The sequence below is a fragment of the Epinephelus moara genome, chromosome 21 (assembly GCF_006386435.1).
Source record: "Epinephelus moara isolate mb chromosome 21, YSFRI_EMoa_1.0, whole genome shotgun sequence".
NCBI lineage: Eukaryota > Metazoa > Chordata > Actinopteri > Perciformes > Serranidae > Epinephelus > Epinephelus moara.
Window position 1 is genome coordinate 20,950,692 of NC_065526.1, and position 13,012 is coordinate 20,963,703.

At 42.0% G+C, this 13,012-nt stretch overlaps 1 protein-coding gene across 1 annotated transcript; it reads left to right on the forward strand.

Annotated features, from left to right (window-relative positions):
• Positions 1-3,669: 3,669 nt before the first annotated feature.
• LOC126382448 (GTPase IMAP family member 9-like) lies at positions 3,670-12,820 on the forward strand. The gene is made up of 4 exons (XM_050032320.1): positions 3,670-3,882; positions 4,121-4,197; positions 8,773-8,810; positions 10,839-12,820. Exons 1-4 carry the CDS (start codon positions 3,670-3,672, stop codon positions 11,765-11,767), a joined length of 1,257 nt encoding a protein of 418 aa, XP_049888277.1. The 3' UTR covers positions 11,768-12,820.
• The last annotated feature ends 192 nt before the right edge of the window (positions 12,821-13,012 follow it).

A 13,012-nucleotide genomic window follows, 5' to 3' on the forward strand; every position in this document is an offset into this window, starting at 1 on the left:
GATTATGGTTTTGCATAAAAGGAAACAACATGATTTTTGGACTGTTCGGGGCTACAAACCTTTCAGAACCTTTGAAATCTACAAACTGTTTGATACCAAAAGCACAGGTTTTCAGTGTGATATTGTTTTAAATTGTTTTTTGGTTGTTTGTTAATGTTTTGTTTTTTTTGCTACATTCATTTATGCTAAAATGTGAATTTGGGAATTAGAGACACAATCTGTTCATTTGAGCAGAGTTCATTGAGGAGGCCCTCGACACAATGTTTTCTTGTTTCAGTATCAGACACTTATTTCTATGGTAAGAAGAGAAACTGTAAGGTGGTTCATTTAAAGGCCTTGCTGAAGGTCAAACTCAGAAGTGTTTTGAAAGCTTACAATCTTGGGAAAGTACAGGAGCATCTGTACACGTGTGAACTATGAGAGACCATGAACAACTATTAAAAGTGCTGGCCCCACTCTACATGTACACTTTATTTTTGGCAATTTAAAAGAATTGGTGCCTTTTCTTGTAAATGCTGACGGGAGGGGTGAACAGGTTTGTGTTTGCAGGTAATAGAAGGAACCGTGAAAATGCAGGAGGACTGGATATTCAAGCAATTCAATTTAACTAATAGAAGAGGTCGGCTGAAACACAACTGTGCAAAATCCTCAAGCAAAACCATCTATAGTGTTTTCGTTGACATTCTGACATTGGTTGTGATGTCCTGGAACGTCAACAGCAGACGCAGGAGGATACCTAGCACCTAATACGTAGACATGAAAGTCCACTGACAAAGTGGCAACATGTTTCTTGTTTAACTCACATATCACCAAAATCATGGGCAAGTTCAATGAACACGCTCTTTCAGCACTGTCATGCACAACAATGAACACCGTTGTCTGTTTGTCAGAATAAGGATCCCGCCTCTGTTGCTCTTTTTGATGGTTTTTTTAAAATTTTTCTATATTTTCCTTTGTTTAAATTTTTTGGGGGAGTTTCTGCTTATCTCAATTAAAGGTATGGTAAATAAATTTTCACATTTAGGCTCAATGTATTAAGCAATACTCAGCACAATGGTTTCTTGTTTCAGTATCAGACACTTTTATTACAACAGTAAGAAGAGAAACAGAAACGTAGTTTTTTTAAAGGCCCTGCTGAAGGTCAAACTCAACTCAAGTGTTTTGCAAGCTCACTGTCTTGTAAAAGCACAGGAGCATCTTCACACAGGTTCATTTGACATTTGACACAATACACTACAATTCAAAGGGCTGGCCCCACTCTACATGTGCACTTTATTTTTGGCAACTTAAGACTGGTGCCTTTTCATGTCAATGCTGACGGGAGGGGTGAGCAGAGTTTGTGTTAGCCGCTAATAGAAGGAACCATGAAACTCGGGAGGACTGGATATTCAAGCTGTGAATAAAATGGGATTATCAAGGGTGTGTATCATTTCATTCACTCAGTTAATGTTTGAATCTTAACAAAATCAAAGTGAAAACATTACAGAGAAAGAATTGCAAATTTAACAAATAGAGAGGGTCAGCAGAGACACAAGTGTGGAAAATCCTCAAGCCAAAATCTGTCTAGTGTGTTTTAATAAAAAGTACCCAACTGTAACACTTTAATTTGTATTTGTCTTTATGGAGGTGTCTGTCTGAAGATAATACCTTTATCATGTTGTGTTGTGACTGTGTAGACAAACTGTAGGCAACATTTACACCAATATGGATGAAGTTTGTAACATGTCAAACTGTGATAAAATGATATTCATTTTTGCTCTAACTTTGTCATCTGATTATGTGAACTGTCAAATGTAGGTCAATTCTGAAGACACAACTGGTATTGTACACGTTTATACTTCACAAGAGCTCACTCAAAATTCAGTTTACACAAATTAAAAAGAACTAATATTCATAGCTCACAACAGTTTTGCAGATATTTCTAAGACTAGTCAGATTCTTCAGCTCCATGTGTCGTATTAAAGGGATAGTGCACCCAAAAATGAAAATTCAGCCATTATCTACTCACCCATATGCCGACGGAGGCCCTGCTGAAATTTTAGAGTCCTCACATCCCTTGCGGAGATTGGCGGGGGCAGCGGCTAGCACACCTAATGGCAGACGGCGCCCCAGACTAACGTCCAAGAACACAAAATTGAATCCACAAAGTACCTCCAACATGCCCATCCGTAGTGATCCAAGTGTGCTGCAGCCCCGACATAAAAAGTTGTTTCGAAAAACATCATATGAACTCTGTTTTTAGCCTCACTGTAGCCTGTAGCTCTGACTGCTTCTCTGTGCTCCACGGTCACGTGTGCGCGCCTGCGCGAGATCAGCGAAAACATGAGCTTTGCTCACCCGTGTTTACATCACGTGACACGTGCACCGCAGGGAGAGACAACAGTAACCACAGAGCTAAAAGATAATTTGCACTACGGTCTTTTAGCAAAGGACAGCCCAACATGTCTGAAGACTTTGCAATTGAGGAGGAACAGCATTTCTTTGTTGAGCCGTATTTGTTTGAGCCCGAGTATACGCACGGAACTCAGGCTACTGGACGAAGCAGCCGCCGCAGCTCATGAGCCTAACCCTCAGCCAGCTGCAGAATACCGGAGTCGAGCACTGGAAACCTGGTGGTGTAGTTGTTTCAAATGCAAAGCAATGCCAACGGATGAGGAAAGTCTTTGCTGCTCAGACTGGGAATTGGCGATGCCTGCACTTGAGAATCTGGACATCAGTACTGACGAGACTGCTGCTCTTCAGAGACCGTGCATCACCGATCACCCTGAGCGCACACACGTGAGCGTGGAGCACAGAGAAGCAGTCAGAGCTACAGGCTACAGTGAGGCTAAAAACAGTTCATATGACGTTTTTCGAAACAAATTTTTATGTCGCGGCTGCAGCACACTTGGATCACTACGGATGGGCATGTTGGAGATAATTTGTGGTTTCAATTTTGTGTTCTTGGACGCTAGTCTGGGGCGCCGTCTGCCATTAGGTGTGCTAGTCTCTCCCCCCGCCGATCTCCGCAAAGGATGTGAGGACTCTAAAACTTCACCAGGGCCTCCGTCGGCATATGGGTGAGTAGATAATGGCTGAATTTTCATTTTTGGGTGCACTATCCCTTTAAATTTGCTGTCAGTGTGGCTGGACTTGTTTCGAGCCTGGTCTCACTCAAAAGTCAGAAACCAACAAAAAAAGGTGTCCTTTAACATCAGCACGTTACGTAGCTGATTGCTATTATAATTTAACGGTGCCTGGCACTGCAGGGGGAAATGCGACAGGACAAGGACAAATGTTAAGGTGGCAGAAATCCAAGTGGGGTGGGCTGGAGAGGTGGTGGATGGGTCCAACAAATACCGACTTTCACCTGACAGAGTGGTGTTCGCATCCCGTAAGATTCTGTGGCCAAAGTGACTTTATATTGTGATGATGTCAGATTTTTAAAGGGTTTTTCTCAGCTTGGGGAAAGTTTTACAAATATAAAACAGGAGAAAAATTGGCCTCAAGGCTGAGACGCTTTCCTGGAGGCAAATTTGAGATTCTTAGGATATCAAGAAATGACCCGCCCTGCGCTTCCCATGATTGGCTAGTACTCGTTGCCTTTGTTGGTTGGATTTTTTTAGGTTTAAGCAAGAGGAGTTCCATACGAGTTATACATCATGTATCATTATTCTGTCCGATCCCGAGATGGCACTGCCATCCAAACTCCTGACAGTCCCCTACAAAGGCCTAAGCGTAAATGAGATCCCCCATCGCCAGTCGTCTATAACTTCCATGCTCCTGCCTGATCCCGAATCAACCGAACCGCCAATGCCCTGCCCTGGACCACCATCAGAAGAAAAACCAGGACTTCCATCGGCCAACTATACAGACGCCCCATCCGCCACCTTCCATCAACCAGTCAGACCTCTCTTTGACCACACATGCTGACAGCCAGCCAGACCTCTCATCAACCGTCCTGAGCGGCCATCGGCCAGACCTCCCATCAACTGTCCTGAGCGGCCATCGGCCAGACCTCCCATCAACCGTCCTAACTTGCAACCAACCAGGCCTCTGATACATACCGTCCATAAACCGGCCAGACCTACCTTCAGCCACGCTTCCCGACAACAGTCCAGACCTGGCATCAACCGTCCAGGCCGGCAACCAGCCAGGCCTGCAATCAGCCGTCCTGGCCGACGCTAGCCTGACCATCCAGACCCCAGTGCTGCTTGCGTAATTTAGACTCCTGCTCTTTGCCTGTCTCCGGCCTGGTAAAATCTATGTTTGCCTGCCGGTAAACTTTACTTAACAGACCGCTGAAATCATCCTGCTGCTGTGACTATCTGCATTTTAACTCTGTAGCGCTGCTGATGAAAGCAAACAAATTTGCTCACACACTATTAAATGCTCTATTTTCCCAGAGACTTTTCCCTTTTTGGGTTTGGATCCACAGCTAGCCAAGCTAAAAAGACTCAAGACTACTGTAGCAATCGCTAGTGATGTTTTAAGAGGAAAAGGCACCAAGTGAGACGTATGATGCACGTTTTAATTGACAAAATGTTTTTACAGCTGAAGAATATAAGAATCACTTAAGGCCTACAACTATATATGTAAATTAAAATGTTAAAAAAATATGTATATAAAATAAAAATGTCCATATAATTTTCAGTCAAAGCCACAGGGAGCCACTGGAGAGGGGCCAAAGAGGCACATGTGGCTCTGGAGCTGCAGGTTGCTGACCCCTGCATTAACCGGAGGAGCTCACACTTCATCCTCTGAAAGCTCGTTCCATACTTTGACTGCCCCGAAAGGTTTAGAGTTCCCTCTTAAATCATATCTGTTATTCCAAAAAATGGAAGCCAGGCTCAGCAGAAATATATTCTGTGAACAGGTTTATAGATATCATCTCAATCATGTCAACTCTGTGTGTCCTGTATGCTAGAGTCGGTAAATGACATCACATGACATCTTTCAGACCTGGAATTAGTTTAGTAGCTCTCTGAAAAAATCTTTTTTTCTTTGTATCTTAATTTATAATGACACCAGACCGAACTTAAAAATTCAAGATGAGATGCTGTGGAGAGTCATATCCTCTCGCACAGACGCAGAATGCTAATTGACTGTGGTTTGCAGTGTGTTTATGTGCAACTTTTTGGCAGAGACACAGGCGACGTGAGGCGACACAACAGTCAGCTTTCATCTCCACTAGTTCTTCGCTGTTGGCTGGTGTGTCTGGGCCTTAAGATGTGGATGTGGGGATTTAAACACATAATCGCTGACTTCTGTGCATTCAAGCCAGGTCAGTAGACGAGGCCCTCGGCACAATATTTTCTTATGACTTTAGTTGTTCTTTTATCTCAGACATGTTAGGATGTTACATACCTTGACATGTTTCGGCGGAAACTTCCGCCTTCCTCAGAAGTGTCACTTGGTGGTGGTTGTGACATGTCTTTATCAGCTGATCTGTCAATCAGCGCATAGCGTCAAAAGTGACATGGTCACACCTCCCTAATATCGGCTGATTGACACTTCTGAGGAAGGCGGAAGTTTTCCGCTGAAACATGTCAAGGTATGTAACATCCTAACATTTCTGAGATAAAAGAACAACTAAAGTCATCATCGGAAACTGAAAACATAATGAACACCATTGAACTACAATGTTTTCTTGTTTCAGCACCAGACACTTTAATTTCTCTGAGATTAGAGGTTGAGAGCATAATTGTATCAAAGTGTTGATTTATTTAAAGGCCCTGCTGAAGGTCAAACTCACAAGTGTTTTGAAAACTTATAGTATTGGGCACCTGTTCACATGCTCATTTGACATTTGAGACAATACACTACAATTCAAAGGGCTGGCTACACCCTACATGTGCACTTCATTTTTGGCAACTTAAAAGAAGTGGTGCATTTTCTTGTAAATGCTGACAGGAAGGGTGAACAGGTTTGTGTTTGCCGGTAATGGAACCGTGAAAATGCAGCAGGACTGGATATTCAAGCTGTGAATAAAATGGGACAATCAAGGGTGTTGATCATTTCAGTCAGTCATTTAAACTTTGAATTAAATCTTTACAAAATCAAAGTGAAAGCTTAGCGGTAAAGAAAAAAAAATCCTTCATCAAAAATCAATCTAGCATGTGCTAAGAAAAATACTTAATTGTCTCGATGGAGGTGCCTTGAAAATTATACTTTTATCATGTTGTGTTGAGACTGTAGATGACATTTAGACTGTTTTGGATAAAGTTTTTAACATGTCAAAATGTAGAATAATAGTTTTCATTTTTGCTTTAACTCTGTCATTCTGATTGTATATCCTGTATTTTTTGCATTATTGGTCTATTCTGTAAACACTGCATGTTTTGCATCCGAAGAATGATCCATCTGCAGTTGCTCGCCTTGAAGTTTCTTCCGTGTTTTTTTTCTGGCATTAAAGGGTTTTTCCACTAACAAAGACCACACTCAAAGTAGTTTTATTGGATGACTGGAGGATCAGAGATGACACGGAGAAGGTCGAGTTCGATGGGATGATGGGGGTCGAGGGGGGTCGAGGGGGGTCAAGGGGAGGGGTAAAAGGGGGTCATTTGTCAGGGGATGGATGGGACCTGAAAGTTGGTCAGGGTCATGCATGATAAGATGATGTGGGTGGGGGTCAAGGAGATGGATGAAGGGAGGTTGAATTTGTGGGGTTGGATGGAGTCGTATAGAGGCTGGAGCATTTAAGTAAAGGTAAAGTTCCACTGATTGTCACACACCTGAGTGCGTGAAATTTGTTCTCCGCATTTGACCCATCCCCTGAGGGAGCGGTGAGCAGCGGCCATGCCGCGCTCGGGAATCATGTGGTGATCTAACCCCCCAATTCCAACCCCTGATGCTGAGTGCCAAGCAGGGAAGCAATGGGTCCCATTTTTATAGTCTTTGGTAGGACCCGGCTGGGGACCAAACCCACGACCTCCCAGTCTCAGGGCGGACACTCTACCACTAGGCCACTGAGCTGGTCAGGGTGAACCCAGGGGTCGAGACTCCGAGCTCCGTGCTGTGTAATCCTCCCAGGGTTCATATCTGGGACCATCATGTTGTGAGGCAACGGTGCTAGCGCCTGAGCCACTTTGCTGTCCTGCTGAGAAGGAAGAGGAAGAAGAACAGGATTTAGGGGGGAGGGTCGTGAGAACGTAGACAAACAGGGGAGAAAGGGTTAGACGCACCTGTATAGGTGACGGTAGGTGATTGAAATGATGAGGTACAGGTGGTTGAATTAGGAGGTGCAGGTGAAAAGTGTGGCCTTGTCACTGAACCTTAGTTATAATAACTTCATTTATGGGGAATCGAGGGTCTATGGATGGAGACTGTGATTTTAGATATCAGGCTATATGAATAAAATTGCCCAGATTTTACTAGAATAAATCAAGCTGTCTGATTTATTTTATCATTGTGGATATAGCGGGCAAAAAGCTCTTGTACTGTTCATGAAGGCGGGACAGGATTACAAATGACACTTTCACATTTAGACTCAGTGTATGAAACAGCCAGTGAATGTCAACACTTCTACTCTTCACTGGGTCTTGTGGGTGTGGTTTGTTGCATGAAGATCTCACACAAGAAGCATTGTTGCACACAGACTTCTAATTTTCTTTCTGTACTTCACTGTGAAGCAGCACACCTGCTCTCTACAATCCAAACATGGAAGGTGTAATCACCAGTAATCGTAAGTACATATACAACTGTATTTATAGTCATTATCACCTAGTGGTGCAACAGGTTACATTGGGGTATTTGTTGTGTACACTTTTCATCTATAAAATGCCTCTTTTGTAAACCTCTATCAGTCTTTTGTGTGTTCAGTTTTACTGTCCTATTGATTTAGTCTGCCTTTGGTTTTTTATTTATATATATATATATATATATATATATGTATATCATCAATTTATAATCATATTCCTTTCATTTGATCTTTTATAGTGTGTTTCCATGTAACTCATATATCACATACTGTACCTCATATATACCCTCTCTCAAATTTGAGATATATTACTATGATAAAGACTATTAAAAACATGCCATATATTTTAAGCACAATGTTTATTATTATTATTATTATTTTCAATAATAATAATAATAATAATAATGATAATAATACAAACTAGTCCATACTCATTGAGTGCACAGTTGCCCACGTACAGTTTCACATAGTGTGTGTTTGGGATACAGGTCATAGGAAGCAGATTAAATAGTCAACTGAACCCATTAAGAAGAGCAATGTATTCAGACAGAGTTTATGTGAATCTGATAGTACAATTGCTTTATTGAAAGTACATTAGTACCATTGCCAATAGTGGGATAGTTAGTGGGCTAAAACTGTACATTAGTAGTTGAAAGGCAGATAGTTAAAGTCATTGCCTTATAGAAGCTCAGTTTTAGTAAGTTTTCCAACTTTTGCCAAGAGGGAACTTTAGATATTGGTCCCTAGATTATGTTCACTGAGTTTCATGCAGATCGGTCAAACTTCCTAGGATGAGATCGATTTTAAGTGTTTTCAAAAAATTCAAAATGGCGGAAAATCTATATAACCGGAAGTTATGTGTTCTTGAGGCAAATTTGTTCCTCATGAGGAGAGGCATCTCTGTGCAAAGTTTTATGTCTCTACGACATATGGGGCATGAGATATGCCCCTTCAAAGTTTGCAATTTCAATTGGTTGCTATAGCGCCCCCCTTTGGCCAATTGATGTACTACTGCGTCATTCGCATCCTCCTATGATCCTCTACCACTGTGCCAAATTTCACATGGATTGACCAAGTCAGTGAGGAGAAAAACGTGGAACAGACACACAGACAGAGTTTTCATCATTATACAGTAAGATAGTGTGGTGTGATTGAACTGTTGAGCGTACCGCTGCTGTGAACTGATGAGTTGCAGCTGCGGCTGATTGTGTGGGCTGGACTCTAAGACTGAAAAGCAGAGCACCACTGATTGTCTGTGTGTCTGGGGAGCGACTTGTTGCATGTGCGGCTGCGTTCATCCTGGGAGGGAGGGTGTTGTTCGCCGGCTGCGTTCATCCTGGGAGGGAAGACAGCTGAGTAGGTTTAACCGTTCCTGAGTTAGGAGGGGAGGCCTGCGCCTCCTTTAGATAGTTAAGGCCGGGTTGATAGGAGCGTTAGCCGGCAGCCGCTCTCCAGCTTAGCTGCCGCCTCCAGCACGCCGCTGTTGGCGTTACCTGCTGCTCCTGCTTCAGTGGGCATCTCTTCCTCTTCCGTGCATTGCATTGCATTCCCAGTTTGTAGTGATTGCTCCCAGTGATGTGTCTCGCATCTCTTATTTGTGTGCGGAAGTTGAAGTGTGTTATACATCTTGTGGGATGGTGTGCATTACTTTTCTTTAATAGTGATGTGCACCCTTTTTCTTGGGGTGTAGTCCAGCTCTAGTTTTCCCTGCCAGTGTAATGGTCCACGCCCTCTGTGTCAGCTTCAGGCCCACACACTTTTAATTTAAAGCTTCCTTTGATTGCATTATTGAAATAAAGATTGTTATTGTATCTGGTACCTCCTGGTTGAGTGTTGTTCTTGGGCACCTGACAAGTTTTCTCCATAAATACCTACATTTATTACAATAGTAAGATGCATTTTATTTGTAGGCTTTATAGTGCCTTTCAAAGCACTCAAGGACACCTTACAAGATGCAGTTAAAAAAAGAAGGGGCATGATTATGAAGGGTCTTAAAGGTCAGAAGCAGAATCTTAAAATAGATGTGATATTTAATAGGAAGTCATTGAAGCTGCTGGAGAACAAGGGGGTATTCCAGAAAGCAGGTTTAGTGAAAACACTGTATGTTAACCCTGAAATGAGGGAAACTCTGGGTTTCCAGTTCCAGAAAGAGAGGTAAGTCAAACTCTGAGTCAATCACCATGGCAGCTGACTCTGTGAACCTAACCTGCTCGCTGGCAGGTGAAGCAAGCTGGCAGACAGACATGGGTTGTCCGTATGTAGGCCACATATATCAAACCTAACACAGCGCAGACCTGCGCTCTCATCAGAGCAAATGTTGTGCATCGTGCTACGTTTTTTTGCGAATGGTAGCTTTTTATGATATTGGTGATGTTTTGCGGCCTCTGCCTTCTTTCTGTTGGCTGAGTAGAACTCAAATGTTACTAAGCAGGATATTAGGCAAGAGGACGTAAAAGTTTAAACTATTTTTTTGGGGGGGGGGTTTAAATTACTTGACACTGAATGACAGGTTATTTTAGCTATTTTGTTTAATAAATCAATATGAATAAAACTAAAGAAAGGTACAGTCAAGTCATATACAGTCAAATCTGCCTTACCTGTTTGAATGATGTTTTTATATTTCATTTCAAGCTGCTTCCAAGTGTGTTTTTCCCCTGTGACATTGCACCTATATGAAAATCATTTTTATTCCAAACCACTCTGCCACTTTTTCACCTGTATGCTACGATTTTAATTAAGTGTGGCTAAATGTTAAATTGATGGACTAGTGCATTCAAACTTACACGTTGACTTGGGCAACAATTTTCTCCCATGCCACCTCTCTCTCCTTGGCAGCTTTAGCGGTGTTACTTTTTTTACGAAATATATGCTCATATTCGCTGTATGAGCACCTCCAATTCCACAGATGTAAAGTAAGTTGATCGCCTTTTCTCTCCGGTTGCCATGGTGAATCGAGGTATCGGGGCTCCACTGATGATGGGGTTGATTGAACTAATTCAAATCAGCCGTTCTGGAACTGGATACTCAGTTTCCCATCTCAGGGTGGACCATGTTGTCAGATATAACTAGTCAAGGTGAAAACTAAACCCACTTTAAAATGTTGCAGTTGCAGATTGTTATGAGCTCCTAGATTGCTAAATATTTGCTCATTTGTTTTCAGCGATCCCATCAAAACCAATCACTTACAATAATGAGGAGCTCCGGATTGTGATGGTGGGGAAGACTGGAGCTGGGAAGAGCGCCACAGGAAACACCATCCTGGGAAAACAGTACTTTAAATCAAAGTTCTCCCCAAAATCTTTGACTAAACACTGCGCCAAAGCCCTTAGTGAGGTGGATGGACTAATGATTGCAGTTATTGACACTCCAGGTCTGTTTGACACCAGGATTGATGAAGAACAGAACAGTAAAGATTTTGTCCAGTGCATTTCTTTTGCTTCTCCTGGACCCCATGTCTTCCTGGTCGTCATCAAACTGGACAGATACACTGAGGAAGAAAAGAACACAGTGCAGAAGATTCAGGAACTCTTTGGCAAGGAAGCAGACAAATACAGCATGGTTCTCTTTACCCACGGTGACCTGCTCAAAGGGAATTCTATTGAGGAGTTCTTGAAGGACAGTGAAGACCTGCAGGAACTCGTGGCCAGATGTAACGGCCAGTACCACGTCTTCAATAACGACCTGGAGGATCGTTCTCAGGTCAGCGAGCTGCTCAACAAGGTTGGACAAATAACAGAGAAGAACGGAGGAAGCCATTACACCACTGAAATGTTTCAGAAGGCAGAGAAAGCGATAGAAGAGGAGAAACAACGAATCCTTACAGAGAAAGAAGAGCAAATGCGCAAAGAAGAGGAGAGACTGAGGAAGAAAATAGAGGAAGAGTATGAGCAAAACCTGAGGGCTGAGAAGGCTGACAGGGAGAGGGAGAATCAACTGAGGGCAGAACGTGAAAGAAAACTAGAAGAAGAAATGAAAAAAATGAAAGAAATGCAGGAAAAGCAGGCCAGACAGCAAGCAGAGAGAAGCAATCCATTACTCCTCGCGTTAGCTGAAATTTTTAAAGCAGCGTTACAATACTTCTTCAGATGAGCTCTTTCACTTTGTTATTCTGGATTGAAGCAGATTTAGCCGTTGTTACTTTTAATATGCTCATTCCTGTTTTTGGTTTTCTTGTTGGGCCTGACTGGAAATTATAAAAGTAACGTAATGATTAAGATTTTAATGTTTGATATTTGTCTTCAAAGATGTAGACCTTTTCTTTTATTAGCTTGCTATTGTGCTTTACATCATTGTACTCAAAGTTGTGTGGATGCATTGTTGAAATATTTTAACTAACCTGTATTTTGTTGTTGATCTTAATACTTATTATAAGTTAAGATTTTTTTATTCCGCATATGGTATCTTTAAAGACTGTAAGAATTGAGGTTTAAAGGGTCATTTATCTGCTGTAAGTTACTTGTGGAGTGCATGCATCTTCTTTGGTGAATCCACTGTTTGTATAGGTAATCTGAATCCAGCGCAGGAATGGCGGACTCCGCCGCAAACAACGGAAACTACTATATAGAGAGGTAATTAAAGAATTTTAAATACTAGCGTCAAGCGATTGAAAAATGTATCTAAATAACTACACGCTCTGTGATTAATTAATCTAAATTAATCACAAACATCAACTTTTAATTTTGGCAGATGTGTCGTTGTCAAGCTGCTGAATTTTGGACACAGTTGTCCCCCTGTCCTCCACCACTGAAACTGGTCTGCAGTCCGTTGCAGTCTGTTTTGCAGGGCAGTTGGTCAGTTGGTCTCAGGTAGACTTAATAAATTTGCGTCTGAACGCTTGGTCAAGTGTGGCTTGACGAGGCTGACTGCTAGCGCTAGCATCAGAGGCTGCGCTAGCTCGGAACTCCTGAAGTATTCCACCCTTATGGTCATTAACTCAATAGAAATGGGATTGTATGGCTAAAACTAAAACAGAAAGTTTATTTAATTTGTACAATTTAATGCCAACAAGTGCCTGTTTTCTTTAGGTTCAGTGATATCAGGAATTGGAATAAGTTACCTTTGTACATTCACAAACCTCAGCTAACTTTAACAATATGACACGGGTCATATTATGACTTATTAGAAACTCGATTATCAATACATTTTTAGTGACGTCACAGATTGTAAAGTTGCTCAGGTGATCAAGAAATAAAGCTGAATAAAGGAGTGATGCTTTGCTGAAAACAGAGGTCAAGTCTTTTATTGTTTAGTAAAAGACTCAAAGGTCTCCTGCAGTTTAATGTGACTGTAGAGTCAGACAGAAACAGGTGGAAGTCTTAAAAGAAAACAGATTTT